This window comes from Erpetoichthys calabaricus, chromosome 11, assembly GCF_900747795.2.
Source record: "Erpetoichthys calabaricus chromosome 11, fErpCal1.3, whole genome shotgun sequence".
Lineage (NCBI taxonomy): Eukaryota > Metazoa > Chordata > Cladistia > Polypteriformes > Polypteridae > Erpetoichthys > Erpetoichthys calabaricus.
In genome coordinates, this window is record NC_041404.2 from 116,963,639 (window position 1) to 116,983,022 (window position 19,384).

Sequence of the window (19,384 nt, forward strand, 5' to 3'; positions counted from 1 at the left end):
GAGCAAAGCGATAATGCTACTGCCTCACAGATCAAATGTGCAGGGGTTGCTTCCAGTGTCCAGTTGTCTGACAGGATACTGAATGTTTTTTTCATGTCTGTGTGCATTTTCCTCTGAGTAATTTGACTTTTCTGTCACATCTCCAAAGGAGTACTGGTTAGAATAATTGGGGATTCCAAATTGTTTCTTTGTGTGAGTAGGATCTGCCCAGGGCTGCATTCTACTTTTCATCTTGTGCTGCTGACATACTGTAGATGGCCCCCTGTGACTGTGAATCAAGAATATTATCTATACATGTTTATATGTTTCTCTGTATATATTGTCATACGTGTGTGCATAGGGGATAGTTTAAGGGCTCTGGTGATGGTGATTCTCTTTGCTCATGTCTGCCCCAAACCTCCATATTGTGCCTTCTTCTTCTTAAAATATAAAATGCTATGGTCTATCCACCAGTCATGCAAATTCCTCACATAGTGATGGTGCTAGAGCCTTGATCTTAGTCTTGATTGAAACCTTATGACCTCATAGAATCTGGTAAATCAAAAATTTTGAACCAGCAACAAACTCAACAAACTGACCTGTGCACTTGGGTTTCTTAAGGTAAAGTGATAGGCAAATAAAGAGACAAACTGGAAAGAAAATGAAAAGGCAAATGAAGAGATAAAGTGGAAAGAAAATTAAAACCAATGAAATCTGCTGAGCATCAGGCAGATTGTGGAGGCCAATGACATGACAAAGAACACCATAATTGGAAGAAGAAGAGCAGCATCATCAAGTGAGAAATACAGAATGTAAAAACTAAAAAGACGGAGAAATGCATATGATCAGTGGTCCATGTAATTATTTGGGCTAGACCTATGAGCATAAAGTGCAGAATGCAGAATGTAAGAATGACAAAGATGGAGAAATGCATATGACCAGAGGGAAGTGTGTTTTGCTAGTTTATATATAAGAGTTTTGCCATTTCAAGACACTTCTTTTGTTATATATAGTGCTCATTTGGTCACAGGTTTTTCTGCTTGTGTGACAAGAACAGGGAGCTCAGTGGAGACCACTACACGGCAGTATAAGAACTCCAGGTGCTGCAAACCTGTTCTGCATTCCTTTCAGGTAGGGGCAAAAAGTGTGTCAGCCTGAGCACTACCTGGGATATCAAGAGCAGGAATGAGAGAACCAACAGAATCCCTGAAAGTCAGAAAGGGACCTGCCTCTTCTGATCTTGTGACCATTGGAGCATATATGAGTGACTGGGAGCAGGACTGGGGCCGTTTTTGCTAATATTACAAAACCAAGCAAAAGTTTTCTAAAAGGTTACTGCAGGAATCAACTAGTTACTGAAAAAAGGCACAGCGCAGCAAGAATTATTGTGAGCGGTCAAAGAAACTGGGAGATGCAAAACAAATAATAACAGTCAGGACAAAAGGTCAGAACCAGAGGATCGATAGAACCTAGTAACAAAAGGGCAGAAAAAAAAATCAAAAACGAAAGTGAAGTCAAAGCTGAATCTAGTGCTGAGGCCTATTTGTATGTTAAACTAACTACACTTAAGAACTCTACAAAAGAGTGTTTTTGAGGGATAACACATACTAAAGACATCTGCATATTTATATCGTTTCATCTTTGACAGCAACAAACTGATGGCTGGGATCACATGATGCATCCAAAAGTGTTACATAAACAATGACAAGTAAGACAGGAAAAATAAAAACTTTTTCAAAATGAATGAAAACTAAAATCAAACTTCAGAAACACAAACCTAATAATAAAGAAAACTGCTGCTGAGACAAAAATACATGTGAAAAACACATTAATATCACATCGACTTTCTTAGGACAGACTTTGATTGTGTTGCTACCTTAAAGGCACTTATTATAGCGTCTTGTCTTACTCTGTTAAACTTCAAAATTTGACTAAACTACTATAATACTTTTAAAGACATTTGCAAATAAAGGCATCATTTGGTTTATCTGGGATTGAAGTGATCCATGGTGGCCCTGTGGTGTAGCGGGTCAACAGCTCAGATTAAAAAGGCCAGTTTTTGTTAAATAGATAATCGCTGCACTCACGGCTTAAAGAGGGGGCCCGATTCCCGGGCGCATCCATGATTGAAGCTGGGAGCTGCTAATCGCCACACCTGAGCCAGATCTCCGTAATAAACTACAGAAGTGCGAGGAAGAATGGGAAGAAGAGACTGGTAAAAGACTGGAGAGCGGAAGAGCAGAATTGGGGTAGAGCAAGAGAATGGACGAGAAAGCCAGCTGAGGAAAAGGAAGGTCAGCGCGGTTGGGGTCCCCCGGATAGAGCGAATAATCGGCGCTCAAGGGGACAGATCGTGCCCACTGAATGGGAGAGTGGGTATGATCGAGGAGGAGTCTGCCCTAGGGATCTGAGGGACGACCATGTGTGCGAGAAGGAAGACAGGAGGACAACCAGTCTAGCAGACGCTGGGAGAGGCAGCTAAGATGGGGGTCGGAAGAGAGAGGACCATGGCGGCTGAAGCCTCATTGGCTGAGCAAACCTTAAGTGAGCTGAAGAGGCTGGGAAGGAGCTGTGTCTGGCTGGTGTAGTCCCAATGATTGCTGCAGGTTTTAATCCTTGCGTTTTAGCCTTGTTTTAACCATTTGGATTTTTTACCTATTTATGGATTATTTACTTAATGAACATTTGACTGCACTGCACTAATTATTTGGACACTGTTTGTTTTTGGTTTATTTTAAATAAAAGCACTTTTGCACTTTGCAGCAGCATCCCCTTGCTTCGATGTTTCTTCACTGTCCAGCTCATCCGGTGACATTACCAATGGTGTCGGGTTCAAGAGCTCCCCAGAAGCCAAATGGGAGTGTGGAGCAGAACCGCATCATCACAGGCCCTGTCTCCAACTCTTCTGTGTTGTAATCACTTTGGATTGTATTCTGTATGTACTACCTTTGTGATTAGTATATAGTGCACTGAGGCAATGAATGTATGCCTCATCAGAATATATTAAACTGAATTAAATGGACTAACGAACCTTTTTGGTGTTAGTTCTTTCCTTGTGCCTGCTTCCATGACCCTCAACTGGATTAAATTGGCTTAAAAATGTACAGTAATGCTAATCTGCTCATGTTGTAGTCTCTCCTCTCTTTCTCTCGGGCAAGGGTTGAATTATGGTTTGTTAAGCTGACATGACTGTACGGAATGTTATTTTTTTCAAATAATATCTATAACATTAAATATAAAAAACTAAAGAAAGAAATATAAATTCAATGCTGTATGGCTGTATGAATGGAATTAAGTCATATTTGCTTGCCAGCTCCATTAGGTGGGCTCTGTTCACCAGATGCCTTGCAGTTATTAAATGGTCCACAGTGTCCAGAACACACTTGAGGCAGGGCAGAACACCTGAAAGTTAAGCCTAAATCATAGGAATTGCACAAAAGGAATGAATTTGTTATTTAAAAACACAAGAAAACAAATATTGGTAAATTTCTAACATTATTATATTGACCTTTAAAAACATATTAATAGATTACCCCTTTCTGATGGTTGCCCAAATAACTAAATTTAAGACTTGAGTCCAGACCGTGTGGTGCATTGGCTGAGCTACTGAACTTTAAATTACATGAACGCCATCTTAAGTTCCTTAACTTACTCAATTTGAGTCTCTGAGTAAAGTCACTGTATACCTTCTCTATGAAACAGTTGCTAAGAAACTGTAAAATAACCTGATTTTAAAACATATCAGCCAAATGTAAAAATGTATTGATACAATCGCTCTGTGATTCACATTACAAAAACAGGGTTTATCATAAATAAATGGTCAAACGTATCTGGCGGTGGGTTGGCACCCTGCCCGGGATTGGTTCCTGCCTTGTGCCCTGTGTTGGCTGGGATTGGCTCCAGCAGACCCCCGTGACCCTGTAGTTAGGAATATAGCGGGTTGGAAAATGGATGGATGGATGGACGTATCTGGACGTTCAAATTCCATTACTGCCAGAAGGGATACTAATCCGTTTGGCCCTTGAGCAAGGGGTGTTGTACAATCGCTGACCCTGTGCTCTGACCCCAAAATGTCATGCAAGAAGATGAGATGATTTCCCCTGGGTGATTAACAAGGTATATCAAATTAAAAAAAGAAAAAAATACTAAGTGAATTTTCCCTAAAGCATCTAACAGCAAGGAAAGACTCACCAAGAGTCATCATCAGGACTTACCCAAACCAGAATTCTAGGGTGAGCAAAACTAATCGTGATGCAATAAACACTCACACTACTGTGTGCAAACTCGAGGTTTGTGTCTGGGAATATGGACGATTACAAAGCCACTCATACGATCTAAGGAAAACCGTGAAAGCCGCTAAGCGATGACATAGCGAGAAAGTGAAAGAACAATCTGAACAGTCCGATCCTAGACACATATGGCAAGGTCTGTTGACTACAGGTGGAGTGGTGGCTCTGAGGCTAGGGATCGGCACTGGCAATTGGAAGGTTGCCGGTTCAAATCCCGTAAATGCCAATAGGGACTCTGCTCTGTTGGGCCCTTGAGCAAGGCACTTAACCTGCAATTGCTGAGCGCTTTGAGTAGTGAGAAAAGCACTATATAAATGCAAAGAATTTATTTATAATGGATTATAAAACAATTACTCCAAGCACAGTGAATGCAGACACCACTCTGGCAGATGAGTTTAATAATTTCTACATGTGCTTTGATGTGAATGCCTTTCAGGGAAGGATGTGGTCCAACACTTCTGTAAAGCAACCGCTCAGTGAGTAGACAGCGCTCATTTTGTCGGAATGTAAGGACGTAAGGAGAGCTTTCAGGGAAGTGAACATCAGAAAGGCAGCAGGACCAAATATCATTCGAGGACGTGTTTTCAAGATCTGTGCTGATCAATTTGCACCAGGGTTCTCAGTAATATCTAAACTTTCGTTAATCCAGTCTATCATACCTTCATGCTTTACAAGATCCACCATTGCCCCTGTTCTTAAGAATTCATATTCAACCTGCCTGAATTACTATCAACCCATCACAATAATGACTATAGCAATGAAGTGTTTAGAGAGGCTGTGCCAAAATAATTTGATCCATTATAGCAGCTCAACAGGGGAAACCATCAATACTAATCCTGCTATGATACAGTCCTGCAGCGGGGCGTCCATGTTTATTTGACCTTGTCTTCAACTAGAATAACCCCATTGTCAATATGTTGCACTGTGTCAGCTTTTATCCATTGCAGTTACCACGTAAATTTCAAATTGTCTTTAATTTATTATTTACCCTTGTATATGCTTACATACTGTATGTATACAGTATACCAGTTGTCAAATAACCTGTCCGGACACTGACAGACAATGTCTGAGACAGCCAAGTCCAAAACACACTCGTTTTATTCTCTTCTGCACAACACACAGTGCACCAGCAACCACAATAGGCTCACAGTCCTCTCTTTCTCTTTCTCTTCTTTCCTCTCTGCCACCTCCACTCCTCTCCCACAAGCTTCGTCCACCTTCCTCCTGAGTCTGGCCTCTTGAATGGAGTGAGGCGGCTCCTTTTATACTGCACCCAGATATGCTCCAGGTGCTCTGGAACCATCCAGGTGCCCCCCCGGCGGTGGCCACAGTCCTGCACAGGGTTGAGCTTCCAAGCTCCATGGCCCCCATGCAATCCAGGGCGGCTGCCCTCTTGCGTCCCAGGGAAGATACTGCCCCTCTCCCGGTCCTTCCCTTCTCCAGGCGTCCTGGTGGGGCAAGTTCCCCAATTGTCTATTACACAGTATACAAACAAAATCGTGTACCAGAGAGCTGTGTGCAGTGAATCATTAGAGACTAGGGTGTTCCAGTTGTTTGCAAAGAGTCCATAAATGTATCAAGCATGTATACACAGAATGCTGTATTCTACTGGAGTGTCGCTGCCCCTATCAAGATTCTTCTTTTCTTTTTCAGAAGCTTATTTGTCACTTCATCTGCCCCATTCCTTTTTCAGTCCATCAGACACCTGAGCCCACTGTAATCTAAATATGCCCAACCTCATTAACTACAGGGCCTTCCTGGCTGTACCCTGACGATATACAGAACCCAAGTTGCAGAAGCCCTGGAAGCAAAGCGGAACCAATCACCAATCACTGCTAACATGTACATCTCTCAAATGCAAGCCAATAAATAAATAAAGCACAGCTGAATAATCCACACATGGAAAGGACAAGCAGACAAGAGACCGTTGGAGCCTAAACATAGAAACCCAGAACAGTGAGGCAGCAGCACTAACCACTGCACCCTCATTTTAAGTATAATGAAATGGAGCATTCAGAAGAAAACATTTTGTTATTTTTTAAAAATAACCCACAAGAAGAAATTGGGTTTTTCAACACACACTCATTATCCAAGAAGTAATTCACACTTAAAATCAACAAAATCAGTATTTACAGGCATATACTCATTTCTCACTTTTTCTCATTATGTATAATTAAGAGGGATTTCAACAGGGTTTTATTACAGTAAATCATTTGATTAGGATACCAAGAGGAATAAAGCAACCGACCTGAAGTCTTCCTCTGTTTGCTGCTCAGTGAAAGAATACCATTAGAGGACAGCAACGTGTAAAAAAGCCACAGAAAAATTGTGTTGGTATTGAAAAATACCTTGCAGGATACTGGAGGAAGTTTAAACGGACAAGCAAGCGGGCCATAGGGGTCTGCTTGCTTTATCTGTTTTTTTCATGCATATCAACAGGAGCACTCTGTTTGACTAGCAAGGGCAATGAAGTGTCCCTCGTTGTAACAAACAACCAAATACAGTAGGTAAAAGTATATGCTGTTTTTGGACTAGTAACAAAATTTGTTTAACTAATTCTCACGTTTTGACAAAATACCAAGATTCTCTTATGCAAATATGCCTGTGTTCACAAACTATAAGTGTATGTTGAACCTCTAACTGTCACATCATATACACCACAGTAACAGATCAAGCTTTGCCCCAACACACATATAATTATTAATGTCACATTTCCAAACCTAAGTAATATTTCAAATCATTACCACTGAAACTCTGATCATAGCTTTTGTAACTCTGACCTTATCAACCAAACAATACACCCATTTGTCACAAAAATGGAAATGTTCACAGTCCATGGCAACATCCCCACCATTACACCACCTGCCATTATGTTTACAGACAATAGCATTATAATAAAATAAGGATTGAAAAACCTGCCAGCAGATAAATAGACATACAGTAGATAGATATGAAAGCTACCATATAATATGGATAGATAAATCTGATAGGATAAGACTCTATGCAATGGATAGATAGATAGATAGATAGATAGATAGATAGATAGATAGATAGATAGATAGATAGATAGATAGATAGATAGATAGATAGATAGATAGATAGATAGATAGATAGATAGATAGATAGAACTTCAAACAGACACACTCCAATATAGTCATGGGAGGACAGTTGAGCCAGACAAAAAATGGCTAGGTTTGAATTATAATTCCTAAACCTTTTCACACTGGCTATTCCCCTGCACTCCATATTAGCATGCCTCAGTCCAGAGCATTTGTCCAGGCGTGAGGCGTCCTTCTTCTTAATGCTGCCTCCCCAGCACACCACCGCGTAGAAGAGGGCGCTCGCCACAACCGTCTGATAGAACATCTGCAGCATCTTAATGCAGATGTTGAAGGACATCTTCAACAAGATGTTGAAGAGTAGAAGACCAAGGAAAATGAACAATGGACTGAACGTGTATAAGAAAAACAAGCAGCAATAAACTTTGGTCACTTACTGGCCTACCTGAACAGGTATCTGACACCCTTTCTAACTGATGGACAACTAATCCACTTTCAAATTCATTTCTAGTTGTATATTTGACAAACATGGCAGTCTAAATTCTCCTCACCTCTATAGATAGATAGATAGATAGATAGATAGATAGATAGATAGATAGATAGATAGATAGATAGATAGATAGATAGATAGATAGATAGATAGATAGATAGATAGATAGATAGATAGATAGATAGATAGATAGATAGATAGATAGATAGATAGGAAGGATAATTGTTCTCAGTCTTACCTCAGCTGGGGGCACACCCTCTGGTGGGTGGCAGTGTAGCAGTACTTCTTGGTCCAAAGACACTTCTTTACTCAAAGGTTCTTGCTCAAAATTCTTTCTCAGATCTACAAGGTCAAGAAAAGCTTTTGTTAAACTACAGATGAGGGGATTCTTATGACAGGTGTTAGAATGCAAAGGAAATTTTCTCTGCAAAGTTACTAGCCATCAGAGGGCTGAAGCATTAAATTTGTAGCTGTTATATGTGTTCCATATTGTCTTGATGCCCACTGTGGCCTATAATTGTTGCAATGCCTTGATAATTTGCATAAAAACAAGTATGCAAACTCAATAATGGAAAAAGTTTACTCGCCACACACGCAACACTTACTGAAAATGCTTAACTTTGTGAACCTTTGTGATTGTGCCTGAATGGATGAGTGTCCTTCAAGCACACTTTGGAAATACAGTATGCTTTTTATGAGTACAGTAAAGTTACGTTGCTGATATTTTTTAATCTTTAAAGTCATTGGAGCAGAGAGGTATATGGCTGAATATGCAGTCCTCTTGGTATTTGCTTATAAATTAAGAGGTCCACAATGTACAATAGTGTGTAAGAGCTGGCCTCCTGCACTGAGTTGGTACCCTTTTCCAGGCCTTATTTTTTTTTTCCTTGGGCCCAAAGCTGCCTTTATATACTTCAGCCTCCAGTGGTATTGCTTTGCAATAATTGGATTCATCTACTTTCAGTCCCACTTAGTTCAAATTGACCTGGAAAAAAAAAGCAACTGGTTTTATAAAGCTGCTCCATTTCCACCAGTCCAGTGAACTTAAAGTCAGGAGGAAGAATGACAAAGATTCACCTGGAAGTTTGAAGTTAGGCCAGAGTTAGAAGTAACAGAGTTCATTAGGTTAGGTTAGTGTGATAAGCAACCTGTCCAATAGGCATGGCACCAATTATACTTTTAGCTAGGCCCATGGGGGCAGTAAGTTCTCTCCTTTGTCTGTTCTTTTGTTGCTTTGGTTTAATTATCTTTCTTATATTATTGATGTCTGTAATAAATCCCCCTAAACTACCCTTTAATAAATTATCAGAGGGGTTCATTCTGGGTTCAGGGACAACTCGAGAGTGCTTTCTTCAGCCATAATCATTGTATTTCCTTGCATTTATTGCATGGTGCTTTTGGAATAATTTCTTTTTCAACTGCATGTCATTTTGTGTTATTTTCTTACTGTTTTGTATTTGTAATTAGTGTGTAATGCAACTGAGCTTTGTAGTGGAAGTACACATTATAAGACTAAATTGAGCTGAATTGAAGTAATCCACCGTGACTCCTTGAACCAATTGTTGTTTGATGAGATTGTTATTTAATGTCCACCTGATCGTGACAGTCCTTATAAATAGTGAATGATCCCCTCCTCAGCTAACATGATGATGTAAAACCACTGTCCTGAAAATGTAGCTCAGAATGTAAAGCAATGTATTTGAGCAGCTTTATTCCTTGGCCCTGATTTGCAAGCATTATTCTCAACAGTAACACTGATGTTGTGCAACAGTATCCCAGATTATAAATTCAATGGAGTAAAAATAAATCAATTAATTTCCTGTACTGAGCATTGTAGGGTTTGGGAAAGAAGTGAATTATTATCATTTCTAACCAAGAAAAAGAGCAAAGCATGGTTAAAATATACATCAGAAACTACACTAAAATGAATTAGAAACATAAATTGAAATCAATGTGCAGATATGAAATTCAATTTTGTGTTCATTAGAGTACAATATACTGTTGTGTCTCACAACAAAAAATGAATGTCTCTTGGAAAAATATGTACCACCAGTAAATATTTCAAAATATATATCCATTTAGCCTGTTAGACAGAAAGTATCATTAAGTAGAACCTGTGGTTTACTCCAATTTAAAATAGAAAGAAGCAACAGAAGAAGAGGGTAAGTAAGAAGGACACATGCGTCTTTTCCCCAGTAAACATTAATCTACTCTCCGATGCACAGCTGCAATGTAATTTAAGTGTATTTTTAATCCTAGAAGTGCTTTCGCAAGCAATTTTATAAAATGCTCAAATAAAGCAGAAAAGAGGACGGTGCCTTCAAGGCTGTTTATTATGATTAATTAGAGTGGAGCAAATAATTGTTCTGGTGTTCAAGGAAAAATGGAGAAATCTACTCAGAATTAAACTTTTATTATTATTGTTGCTGAATATTTTATCCACGGTGACTTAGAAGAACCATCCAGCATAGTCTATGTCCTAGTTAAATCGTGCAGTACAAGTAAAATGTTTTAGAGCTGTGAGGCAGAAGAGCTATCCACTGCACCACCGTGCCGCTCACTCTGTAACTAACTGTAACAAATGAAAATAAATAATAAATTTAAGTGAGCACATCAAGAGATTCCAACTGATATCTCACCTGAAGGCCTGTAGGGAGGCCATTAATGCATACTTAATATTTCATACAAAGGCCTTCTAAGAAGGCCTGCATTAATAATATCTTATATGAATCCCTGAATTCATTGCACCAGCCCAAAATGTAAAATTATTATAGGGAAGATGAGGGCGCAGGTGAGGCTGCTTGCTGTCGCCAATCCCCTTCTGTTTGCTTTGAGCTTCAGCTGATCTGTCTTGTAGCACTGACCTTAATTACTTCCCACCAATGGTTCCATCTCCCTTAAGAAAATTCCTAATAAAGTTGGCCCTACCTGCCCATCAGCCTCTTGCTAAGTGTGGCACTCAATAAGGAGAAAGCTTCTCATCATTTGTTTCCTCTGCCAGGAGCTCCAAAAAATGATGGGCCAGCTCAGAACAGTAATGATTAAAAAAAAAAATTAAGCAGAATTGAACACTCCGTGACATTTAACTTAATTAAAGTTGATTAAAAATCTCAGGGAGCGGGGTGTGACGAAGTGGGGGATGGTTTTGTGTAATATAATAGTGCTAGAAATTCCTTTGTTCTTATTTCGCATTCCACAATGTTAAGAGCATTTCTTAAATAGTTAGAAACTTAAGAAACAACTGGTTAGCACTATTCCTGATGCTCAACTAGCCATCCATCAGCCTGTCTGTGTATTTGCCATATAAATCTGTTCTGAAGTTTCTCTCTTATCAGTTTACACTACTCTGAGGCCATTGTTCAATGGCTGATCATTACTTTTTAATTATTTAATCTTGCCACCTAATGCCTCATCTTTTTTTCTTTAGTCCCAAGCTTCTTGCAGTAATATCTCAGGAATTCTGTCTTTATGTCTCCTCATGAGGGAATAAGCAATGGAATGGACGCTGAGTAAATTAAGGCTAACTTCAGTCAGGATTAGTGCTGCCCTTTCTTTTGAAAGCTTCTGACTGCACATTTTAGATAGCAGATATTTTCAAGCTAAATCAAGCTGCAGTATATAGGTTGTTCTGTTAAATGGATGACACATATAGACAGAGGCCTTCCAGTCCTACTGAGGCCTCAAGCACATTGGCACATAATCGAGTGCTCTTATTCACAAGAACTATCTTCAGTCTTCTCTTAGATGTTTTGATGTGCAAATTAGTGGACTCACATTTCTCCTTAAATCTGTTCATTTCCCTAACTTCAGACCACCAATCTGCTTATTGCTTATGTCACTCCCACCTTAAATCTTTCCTTTCCCTGCTCCTACTGAACACTTGAAACCCCTCCATCAGTTACACCAACATGGTAACTCAAATCCTTCAGTTCTCCGCACTCACTCATTCCCTGCTTCCATTAATGTGTTGCCATTCCTAAATATCATCTTTCTCCTCAAATCCCTTCATTCCTGTTGGTCACCCCCCCTCGATTTTTCTCACTTCCACATCTTGCATTTCCTTCCCCAGTCCTTCCCTTATAGCCTTCCAATTCCCATAGTCATCCTAACCCAACCCCTACTCACCACCTCAAGTCCCCCATCCTCTACTCTCACTCCCCACTTGCAATTCCCTATTCCCACTCTCATTACCCACCTCAAATCCTCTTATTGCCTCACAGCTCAAATCTGCCTTCTTCTAAACTCCCCATCTTAAATTGTCTTTCCACCTCATTTCATCCATCATTCAAACTTTGCACCTCAAATCTCTTATTTGCCAATCTCACTCTTCACCATCACACAAAAACTCTCCATCCCCAATTCCCCATACAACACTTTTACTCTCTACCTCAATCCTCCCATCCTCACAAATCCTCATTTTTTAAAGGTCTGTCTATAAACCTTTGTTTGACTTTTTAGCAAAGCTTTTATTATCTTGTTTGTTTGCCCATTATCAGTTTAAATCTGGTCTTGCCTGAAGTTCCATTGACCTAACCACAGCACTGTCCTTGAAAACTGTCGGAGTGCTCTCTTGAAAACAATTTGTTAAAAAAAAGGTAATTTCTACTGGGAATTGAATATAATGATATCTAAACCCTCCTTTTGTGCGAGTCACACAAAGCCACTTTATTAAAGGTGTGTCCTTGGAAACCCAATACAATACATGACAAATGCAGTTTTACAAAAATGTGTCAAAGATTATCATTGTGCAAAAGCATTATATTATTGATGGCTCTAAATTGGGAAAAATGTAGCATTATTCAGAATATAGAAAAAAAAATGCTAAAGCTCACTAACCAAATCACTAACTGTATACAGCCTTAAAGCGTTTTCTATATAAAACATAACTTTTTGCATTTTGTTTTTACTAGATGTTGGTAAAACATCTAGTAAAAGTCTATTTCTGCAAGGTGAATGAATTTTCTTCGGTTGTAGTAAGTCATATTTTTTTAGCAAATTCCAAGTCTTCATTCATTTAATTAATGTTAATCAGGTAGTGCTGTAAATAAGAGTTCCAAACATGGGGAAACAATGGAGTTGATGAGGCCATCGGGAGGAGTTCAATGTCCAGGTGCAGTGATGGGGACAAAGTGCTGCAAAAATAGTGACATCCTTCAGATGAAACATAAAACCAAGGTCCTGACTATTTGTGGGAATTAAAGATCCCTGGGTGTCTTTCAAGAAGAGTTTCCTGATGTCCTGGGAAAAGTGTAGACCACAACCTGCTCCATTCTGGCCTCTAATCCTCCCCTGTACCTTATTGCCTCACTATCCCTCTCACTACTTTACCACGTAATAGCTCATCGAATGATGAGCATACTGGCAAAACTATGGCTGCTGTCACATCACACAGGTGGGATTCTACACAATGGTGATGGTTGAAGTGGTTCCCCACTGTCTATAAAGAGTGCTTTTAGTGGATTAGAAAATCAATAATACGAGGTGTGACACAATAAATATAACAGGAAAAAATAACTGGATTGGTTAAAAAAAATATTTATTGATGAATTACAGCATTCTAAAATTGTCACCTTCTATATACTGTACTCTCCCTCCTGATCTCTACACTGCTCCATACGTATCTTCCATTGATTGAAACAGTGCTTGAAGTCTTCTTGCCGTTTCTGTCTTCACTTCATCCAATGAAGAAAAGTGTGTTCCCTTCAGGTCACTTTTGATTTTCGGGAACAAGTAAAAATCATAAGGAGCTAAATAGGGCGAATAGGGAGGAAGATCGAGGACAGGAATGTTTTTGTCAGTCAAAAATTGCTTTACAGAAAAAGCATTGTGCGCAGGAGCGTTATCTTGTCTCGCTGTTCGCTTTCTTCACCCAACATTGTCGTGGCAACTCATGTAGAAATTGTTGTGCAAATACGTAGTTATTGGGCTATTCACAAGATATACCTAGCCGGGCGGCTGTTTAAGAGAGTGTGTAGGAGCAGGCCCGGTCTTAGGTATTATGGGGCCCTAGGCGAAAGGGGTGTCCAGGGGCCCCCTGAGGGGGGCAGAGCCTCCCTGGAAGCTCTGCGAAATGCGTGAAAATTAGACCAAGGAGACGTTTTCTTGTAATGTTACGAGGTCATCACCCTGCGTCCCTTTTTCGCCTGGAGTAGTTAGTTAGCTACTACAATTTAGCCAGTTTGAACTGTTTCCACTGGGCACCACGTGGCAGTATGTAGCTAAGCCCAGCTTAGTTTTTTTGTATTTTTTCTTTTTTTAGTTTTTTTGTCCTTTTTTATTTTTTGGGATATTTGAAACTTTTGGAATGCATTGCGAGGGGAGGGGCGGGCCGGGGGCCTGGCCCGCCGTCGATCAGGGGCCCCCCGGACGCCAGGGCCCTAAGCGGTCGCCTACTTCGCCTATGCCTAAGGCCGGGCCTGGTAGGAGGGGATATAGCTCTATGATTCATATCCAGCCGATCTCCAGATGGTTTTCCAGGAAAGCCCCAAGCCCAGTCCGGTTATTTTTGTGTCTCACCTCGTATAAATGTAATTTACTATTATTATTATTAACAATGGAAAGCTTGCTCTAAAAGATCAACATACCTCCAAAATGAGTCATGGGAAGAGAAACTTCAAACTCCATCTTGTAAAGACAAGTCTCACAAGAAATCTTTATAAATGGAGATTTATTAAGAAAATTAGGAAAGTAAGACAAAATGATCAAAAATGATGTGCCTAAAGGGTGATCCAAAGCAAAAAAAGCATCAATGCATTATCCAGTATTTGAGATCTAGAAAACAGGACAATAAGTCACCAGAAATCAAGATAATCCAAAGAAGAAACAATAACACTGGTCAACAAGCATTTTGCTACTGGGATTCTTTCATCTGTACTTTAACAAATTTCACTTACTGACTAAAATCTGAAAACTGTTTTCGTCCAGCACGTCCCATTTTTTAGTTATGATGTTCCAGGTCTTGGACAAATAGGGTGACTGGACAGTAAAGGCGATGCGTTTCAGAATTTAAGAAATAAGTTTGGTCTCGAGAAAAGTGAAGCCAAAATTAAGGAAGGTGTTTTTGTTGGCCCTGAAATACGTAAACTGATGCTTGACAATGAGTTCAAAAGGAAACTGAAGCCAACTGAATCAGCACCCTCATTTGTGCAGGTTGTCCAGAATTTTCTTGACAGTCACAGAGCAGAGAATTATACTGAGCTTGTGGAGAATATGCTGAAAGTATATTAGCTTAGCCAGAGCCAGAATGTCACTGAATACGCATTTTTTACATTCTCATCTCGACTTTTTTCCACCAAATCTAAGCGATGTCAGAGATGAGCATGGGGAAACATTTCATCAAGATACAAAGGTGATGGAAAACTGATATTGGGAAAAATTCACTGGGTGATGATGGGTATGATGGGTAACTACTGTTGGTTCTTGCAAAGAGAGATGGATGTGCAGTACAAGCACAAAACCGAGTGTCTCCAACATTTTTGGGCACACTGACCTCACCTTTATATTGAGGTAAATTTCCAAAAATATGCTTTAACTTGCCTCTGGTATTGTCTTCTGGTTTGTTTTCAGAATAAACACATCAAAACAATTTTGGTGGGACATAGTCCAAACTCCAGATATCGTGTTGATATATTATATTGATATTCAAATAGTTTAAAACGTCAATGATGTTTATTTCTAAAACTTGACGTGCTAGCTTAATTCCGATTTCATATATGAAATCAGTGTTAAAAACTTAATAAAGAGATGCTCTGAAGTTCCCAGAAGCAAACAAAAAATACTTTTTTGTAGACAAGTGTAATAACAAACTGTAAACACAAACTCAAAGCACTATCGTTAAATCCTTCTTTCTGGATATGACCTATAAAGTCGGAGGGAGGAGTCTGCAGAGGTGACACCAGGGTGGAACCACCTACTGGGTTTCCACCCACCAAGTACAAGAGAGGGCAACAACTTTAAAGGTACAATACAGTAAATTATAGATAAATATTACAGAAATTGCATAAAAATATAAAAAATAATAGTACAAAGCTGCTTGAAGTCCGAATCAATTTTCCCCATTAAAAATAGTTGAAAAAACAACCATAAAACAGAAAATAAAACAAGCCAGGATAAAAAAGAAACTGGTTGCATCACAATGGTAGGCATGCCTTGATATTACATAGTTAGGGTTAGGGTTGGGGTTAGCACAACTGTTTGAGCAAACAGAACGGGTAAGACAATTGATCTAAGTGACTTTGATGATAGTGTAATAAGTAGTCCGAGAAATGTTAGTTTCACTTTTTTGTAAACAGCTACCCTCCCTCGAATTTTCATAAACTACAGTTTCTGGGTTTTACAGAGAATACAGTGATAAACAAAGACCAGATCTGATTTGAATACACAGTGGGAGGTCTGATATTTAAAGGTACCCCTTATGAGAAGAACCTAGGAGTTATACTGGACTCATCACTATCAACTTTTAGACAGTGCAGAGAAGCCATTAAGAAGGCTAACAGAATGTAAGGTTATAATAACAAGATGTAAAGAATACAAGTCAAAAAGAGGTCATCTTTAAATTAATGATTGACATGCTTAAAATTATGAAAGAAATTAATACAGCGGATCTAGGCTGTTAACTTTAAAATGAAGGTATACAGGGGCACATTAGGAAACGTATTAGATGTAAATTTTGCACAAACTTTAGAAGTTTTTTCTACACACAGAGAACCATAGACATATGGAATAAACTACCAAGTAGTGTGATAGAGAGTAGAGCTTTAGGGACCTTTAAACTTCAGCTTGACGTTATTTTGCAGAAATCGGGTGGGTGGGATTGGCAAGCTTGTTAAGCTGAATAGCCCATTCTTGTCAATAATTTTCCTAATGTTCTCATGTTCATTCAATGAGTAGCAGTTCTGTGGGTAAAAAAAACTTAATAAACCATCAAAAGAGAATGGTCAGACTAGTTCAAGTTCATAGAAAGGCCACAAATACTCTGATAACGATACTCAGATGCTGTGCAGAGGAGCATGTGCATGAACAATATGTGGTACCTTAAAGTAGTTGGGCTACTGCAGCATAAAACCATGACAAGTGTTCACTCCTGTCAGCTATAAATAAAAAGATAAGGCTACAGTGAGGAGATTGTCATCAAAATGCATTGGAAAATGTTGTCTGGTTTACTGAATATTGATTGCTGAGACATGAAAAGCCATGATTTAAACGTTAGAATTAGGTACAATCAACATGAATCCTTGGCTTTAACCTGAATTGTGTCAATGCTACAGGTTGATAATGACAATGCATTGGTGTGGGAATGGTTACTTGCCACACATTAGGCCTCTTGATACCAAATGAGTGTCATCTAAATGCCACCATGCACCTTTGCATCGATCAGGCCTTTATGGCCACAGTCTAGCTTTTTCAAAAGGATACATCCAGCAGGATAATGTGCAGCATCATTAAATGAGCAGCATCTGAAGCTGGTTCCACAAACATGACACTGATTTTCTTTTAGTCCAATGACCTGCACAGTCCCCAGACCTCAATTCAATAGTGTACCTTTGGGTTAAGGGGAACATGAGGTTTGCAATATGAAAGTGCAGCTGAAAGACTTGCTGGAACTGCCTGATGTTGCACCAGATACCCAAAGGAACGCTTCCAGCGCCTTGCTGAATCAATGCCAGACATTTAGGCTGTTCTAGAAGCAAAAAAGGTTTGGTTCTACTTGCTACTTGCTAGATTGGTGTACCTGATAAAGTGACTGCATAGTGTATGTGGAGATTCTAATAACACATACATTAAATGGTAGCAGAGATTGTGAGAAAGGTTTCTCATCAGTATTGAACCTTATATTTAGCTTTTCCAGACCTTTACAATACATAATAAAAAAAAAGAAAAAAAAATCTTCTTTAAATTATCATTTATCTGTATAAGCTGCCTTTGTGATACTGAATATAGACATAGTACTGGAAGTGAATGGAAGAACTCTTAAAAGTAACAGAAAGCTCTGTTCCAACCATGTTTGATCATTTATTCAATTCTGTCTCTCTTTACCCTGAAGAGAATGATTAAATAATGCACAATTAATCATTAGTATCATTGATAAAGTGTTGTTTTCATGATGAGGTGTACATCAGAGGCATACATTGCTGATAATTCACCGTACAGAAGCCAAACAAAGCTAATTCACAATATGGATGTCTAACTGACTTTACTGCATTGAATATTTATTGAACCTCCATGTCTAGAAGACATTTTTTATTTTTACAAAGAAATATAATTGCTCAATATTCTTCATTTGTTGAATGTTGTGCCATTTCTCACATCTGCTTTTATTTCTCTTTATGTGTGTCATTTTTCCTCTCTCTTTTTTCTTTTTGGATTTCTTTATGTTTTAATTTCCCCCCCAAATCCTTACCCTTTCCTTTGTTTCTTGTCTTCTCTAATTAGGTAAGAGCCCTCCAGTGCTGCAGTCACTAGTTACATGAGGGATATTATTTTCACCTGTTGCCACAGCTTCTTTGCTGTGGCATTAATTTGCTTTCACGGATTTTGTTGTTCGACCCTCTTCCCCAGGGCTTTTTGTGTGTTTTGTGGTCTTTGACTAGTTTGGCTTTTTAGGTTTTCTGACTTTAGACGAGTCCGTTCAGTATTAAAGTTATCGAAAATTAGCAAATGAACTATTGTCTTGCAGTTAATTTGGTTCCAGTATACTTAATTTATTCCAGTTCTTTGTTCTTTTTTATTCTGATTTTTATAAATCAGGATTTTTGAGACCTTTTTTTATTCAGTATTACTGGCTTTTGGCATATTTCTAAGTTTCTGAATGATTATTGCATCTTTGGACTCTTTATAGAATAATGTTAATGTAAATTATTTCAAACATTACAAGTCTGATGTTGAGTAAGGTGTTTTTATGGTTTTTGGCCATCTCTGCTCTGAGTATTTCATAACAACAATGACTCTAGAAACACTAAACAGTCGCATACTGCAGTGCATTAAATCAGATTTATGAGACTCTGTGAACTTCTCCAGTTTCATGGGATCTGCTATGGCAGCAAAGATTTATACACAGCTAATCTAAGTGTGTTTATTCAGTAAACGTCTTGTTTGATCAAAATTTTGTTTATAGCCTATATACTGTACGGAATAAATAAAAGGCATATTTTCTGACTTATTTACTGTGGATTCTTAAAATTCAGTGTTAAAAGTATAATTAATTATGCTTGTGTGCTGCCAGGGGAAGATAAAAAAAATGGCAGTGACAAAGACAAGAAAAATGATCAAGAGATTAATGGGGAAAACTCAGCTTGATGTTTTAAGCAAAGTTTAGCACTGGAAACCTGAACACACCAAAACAACTAAGTCCAAAATGAAACTGAAACTTTGAATTGGAAAAAACAAGCAGTTCTGACTAGCAAAAATTTTATGCTTGCTACTAATCACTTTCCCTTAGAGTTATTCACAAATGCAAATGCGTTTCTGCTGTGCATTGCCATCTTTTATTGTATCTTAATGATGATGTTACAATTGATACAACAGGCAACAACAAATATACACAAAATGACATTAGCCACAGAAAACAA

The 19,384-nt window shown here is 38.8% G+C and overlaps 1 protein-coding gene across 1 annotated transcript in view; it reads right to left on the reverse strand.

Annotated features, from left to right (window-relative positions):
* The window catches only part of unc5a (unc-5 netrin receptor A), an 869,594-nt gene that overhangs the window by 253,135 nt on the left and 597,075 nt on the right, over positions 1 to 19,384 (reverse strand). Inside the window, exon 4 of the mRNA XM_028813729.2 lies at positions 8,056 to 8,159. Coding sequence (XP_028669562.1) covers positions 8,056 to 8,159 — 104 coding nt within the window. The remainder of the gene's footprint in view (positions 1 to 8,055; positions 8,160 to 19,384) is intronic.